Genomic DNA, 4348 nt, shown 5'->3' on the forward strand with positions numbered 1-4348 from the left:
GGAGTAAACAGAACAGGATGCTGGGAGAAAGAAGTTGAGTCAGGGAGTCTCCATGATTGTCCCACTCCAGACAGACGCAGGTTAAGAACATTCCTGGTAAGCCGGCTCGTGAGCTACATGGATATTAGAGATGGGCTAGGCCAGGTGTGAGAGTTAGCCGAGAAAAGGCTAGATGTAATGGGCCAAGCGGCGTTTAAAAGAATACAGTTTCCGTGTAATTATTTCGGGTATAAAGCTAGCTGTGCAGGCAGCTGGGTGCTGGGGACGCAGCTCCGCCGCTCCTAATTCAACAGAGTGGCGCCCAGATGTGATGGACTAAATCCACTTAAAAACCTGAGAAGACTTAAAAATAAGGGAGAGAGAATTTAACACAGATTTTTGCTGTTTGTTAGTGGTGTGCCATAAAGAGATTTTCTGATTCAGCATCAGCAACAGAAAAAACTCTGCTTCATTTTAAAGCGTGGCTTCCACAGAACAGGATGCTGGGAGAAAGAAGTTGAGTCAGGGAGTCGCCATGGTTCCCCCACTCCAGGCAGATGCAGGTTTAAGATCATTCCTGGTAAGCCGGCTCGTGGGCTACATAGAATAATAGAAATGGGTTAGATCAATATGTAAGAGCTAGCCAATAAGAGGCTGGAACTAATGGGTCAGGCAGTGATTAAAAGAATACAGTTTCCGTGTAATTATTTCGGGTATAAAGCTAGCTGTGCAGGCGGCCGGGTGCTGGGGACGCAGCTCCGCCGCTCTTATTTCAACAGCCAAGGATGGCTCTTTATCCATCTTTCCCTTGGACTGCCAGCATCTATGGCAGGCACATGCACAGGCTGACCTCACCTTTCACCAGGGTGTGCTTGTCCGTGGGGGATGATCGTGCCAGCACCCTAAGCTTGGGCCAGATCTTATCCAGCTTCTCTTGTTCCACCTGCCAATACCAGAGGCACCTGGATCAGTCACACTCAGAGCCGCTGCTCAGTGAAGTCTTACCCCTCCACATCCTCCTAGCTTCCAAGAGTGCCCGAACTTCATAGCCCTGGAGGAACCCTTAGTCCCTGGCCTCTGGGGAGCTGGAACAACCAATATGGCTTCACTGATGGCTGACCATGCAGGCCCTTTTTTCCTTTTCCCTTCCAACTTTCTTTCTGGGATCCCAATCCTTATTTCTTAGTCCATTAGAGGAGGAGGTCAGGGTTAACAGCTTGCTCAGGGGCTTCCAAGGAGCTGCTCGGGTCTTAGGTCTGAGTCCTTGTAGACCTGGAAGTTTGAATCTATTCCATTCCCATACTGAATCCAAGCACAAGCCTGTGCCACCCACAGCCACAGGGCACTGACACTGGAGGGGTAGGGTGGGGGAAAAGCAGCACAAAGATCATTCTGAGAGTTTAAAAGCAGAAAGATAATGAGGTTAGTGACTCTGCACCCACAGGTACTTGAATGGAGATGAGAGAACTCACCACTCACCATCCACGCAGTTGTGGTGGGAAGGGCTGTTTCACTATGAATAGACTCCAGTTTAGAAGCCACCCACTTGCTCCCACAAGCCCCAGACACTGCACACTAGAACCAGCATTCCCTTGTAAATGGCGGCCTGGCTGCTCCCTCTGGGGCCTACCTCGCCCTTCTCATTGCGGATAAGCCTGTTGAATTCTTTGCCTTCTAAGCACAAGAAGTCATCTCCGGGGGTCAGAATGCCACATTTGGTGGCAATGGCCCGTGCCGTGTTGACGTTATCACCTGTCACCATTCTGACAGTAATGCCAGCCCGTTTGCATTTGCTAATTGCATCTGGTACCTGAGCAGAGTGAAGAAAAAAGAAAAGTGGTCATGAGATTGAAGATGAATGGCCCACTACCCTGGCCCAGCTCTCACTTCCCTGAAGATAGGACAGAGGCAATGGCCAGTCACTGTTACAGGGCTCAGTACCCCCTTGCTTCTGTCCATCCTACAGTGGACATTTAAAATTCACTCATGATCTCAGGTTGAAGGGGAATTTGCTTTGGGAGCCAGATGTGAACACTTGTGCCTCCCTATCCTCCAGGCTCCCTGGTGATGTGGTCACTGTTCTTCCCTGAAACAGTTTGAACTACTCTCTGCCCACCTGCTCCAGGCTCCAACTCACTAGTGTAGTGGCGCTTCATTTGTATTTTAATAAATAAAGCTTGCCTGAAGATCAGAGAACAAAAGAGCTCTACTGGTCAGCCTTACAGACCAGGCAGTGGTAACACACACCTTTAATCCCAGTAGCCACACTACTTGCATAGAAACAACACCACTACACTCCTGCTGGGGACCCCCACTGTCTAGAGACCTGCAGGGCTCCAGGCATAGGGCTCCCGCTGCAACCTGGACAGGCCCCCCAAGGCCGGGTTCCCAGCACCACGACAGGCTCTGAAGTGGATGCCAGGACAGGCAGCCCCAGGAGCAATGTGTGGGAAGGTCAGCTGCAGAGCCCGGTGCTGTCAGAGTACGCGTCCACCGAGATGAGCCTTCATGCCCTCCATGTGCACCAGCTCCACAAGGGCAGACCCAGGCTGAGCCCGAGAGACATGTGTGGCACCTCCAGGAAAGTAATGAGAGTGGAGAGAGTGTCCCTGAAGAGGGGGGAGAGGACTCAGGGCCCCCAACCTATCCCCCGGTCTGCCAGCTATCCCTGTGCTACGCCCCAGCCTGGAGCACCCGAGACCACTGCCCTGCATGGGGGATTCCAGAGGTGCTATGGGGGCATCACAGATCCTGGCGCAGAGCCCTAGGCTCCCTTTCACTTCGCCAGGCTGCCCCTGGGAAGATGGGCAGAAGATGGGCAGCTAGCATCAAGACATCCGGAGCCCATGCAGAGGAGGGCTCAGAGGACGAGCTGCCCCCCTTAAGTGCACAAGATATAGACAAGGCAGAAGAGGGTCCTCATGCTCCAAGATGGAGGCAACACTGCCCTGCCAACCATCTGTCTGCCATAGGAGGGCTTCTCTGAGTGTTGCCTGGCTCCCCTCACACTATCTTCTGTCACTAAGACGGGAGGTCTCTAAATTGCAGGAACAGGATGAAAATTCTGTACTACCCTCTTCAACTTTTAGGATGGGCACTTGGGAGTTTGAAGCTTTCCTGGGCCCTTCGGCTGCTATTGTACTCCTACCACCTGCACGAGGGCCTGGCAGGGCAGGGCTGTGACCTCAGTCATCTCTATCCCAGCAGGAGAGCTCTGCCCTGCAACCCTCACTTCCCTAAAGGAGGGTGAAGGCCAAGGACTCACCCCAGCCTAGGGCTTTGACATTGCATGCTGGGATTCAGCTCCTACCCTTCCCCCACACTCCCTTCCCCAGCTCTGCTTGACTGTGGAAGGTAAACCAAGCAGAAGTGGTGGACTCTGCTGTCCCAGTCAACAGCAGAACAGGGTGGGCAAACCCTATACAGCTTGATGACCCTTAATAAAGAAAGGAATTCGAAAAAAATGCCACTACACACGAGCTCATTGTAGCAGCAGAATACCCTCACCATCTTGGCCTTGACAAGAACTAGTCCATCTGAGGTTTTTTTTGGCCTTTTTGAATCCCTCATGCCTAGAACAGTGTTCTGCACACAGAGATTGCCCAAAAAGACTATGTCACTGAAAGAAAGTGGCTAAAGAGTAAGATGCCTTCTATTTAATTATGCCCCTGACTATTCCCAAGTACCAAGTAAGAAATCCAATGAAATCGCCACTGCTTGCCCCTCAGATAGCACGGACCCTAGGGATGCTGCCTTCTACTGCCTTGGCATTCCACAGTGGATGCAGGAAGCAGGTATCCGAGAGTTGTCTGTCTTTGGAAGTGACAAGTGGTTAGGCAAATCTGCACCTGCCTTCTGTGACTCCAAGGGAGCTCCTTAGCTTACGCTGCATCTGTACCCTGACTGGTGATCTCTGTGTTCTTGCCCTTTCTCTTACCTCTGGGCGCACAGGGTCCTCAATGCCCACCACGGCAATGCAAGTCAGCTCAGTGAGGATTTCATTCTCATTGTCCCATGAGGGCTCCGCGTCATCGAAATCCCGGTAAGCTATGCAGATAGTCCGGAGTCCTTCACTGGCCATGGGCTCGATGACGTTGTGTACCATATCATCTCTGTCCTTACTTCTAAATGGAGTGGTTTCGCTGTTCTTGTCCAGGATTCGATTACACCTGGGGAGATGCACAGTCAATCAGTGTCTGCCAGCCCACTTGACGTGCTCCAACAACCACAGGCACTATGGTGATTCTGGACTATTCCTAGAGACACGATTTAATACATCTTTCATCTGTCACCCAGTTGAGTCAGTCTCTCTCTCTCTCTCTCTCTCTCTCTCTCTCTCTCTCTCTCTCTCTCTCTCTCTCTCTCTCTC

The 4348-nt window shown here is 51.7% G+C and overlaps 1 protein-coding gene across 4 annotated transcripts in view; it reads right to left on the bottom strand.

Annotated features, from left to right (window-relative positions):
* Positions 1 to 4348, bottom strand: part of Atp2b4 (ATPase plasma membrane Ca2+ transporting 4) — a 105985-nt gene that overhangs the window by 26149 nt on the left and 75488 nt on the right. For all 4 annotated transcript variants that reach the window (XM_026779808.1, XM_026779809.1, XM_013346741.2 and 1 more), the window contains 3 exons: positions 3917 to 4148; positions 1610 to 1789; positions 835 to 922 (listed from right to left, as the gene is read on the bottom strand). In XM_026779808.1, coding sequence (XP_026635609.1) covers positions 835 to 922; positions 1610 to 1789; positions 3917 to 4148 — 500 coding nt within the window. The remainder of the gene's footprint in view (positions 1 to 834; positions 923 to 1609; positions 1790 to 3916; positions 4149 to 4348) is intronic.

Source organism: Microtus ochrogaster, chromosome 6 (genome assembly GCF_000317375.1).
Source record: "Microtus ochrogaster isolate Prairie Vole_2 chromosome 6, MicOch1.0, whole genome shotgun sequence".
Classification (NCBI taxonomy): Eukaryota; Metazoa; Chordata; class Mammalia; order Rodentia; family Cricetidae; genus Microtus; species Microtus ochrogaster.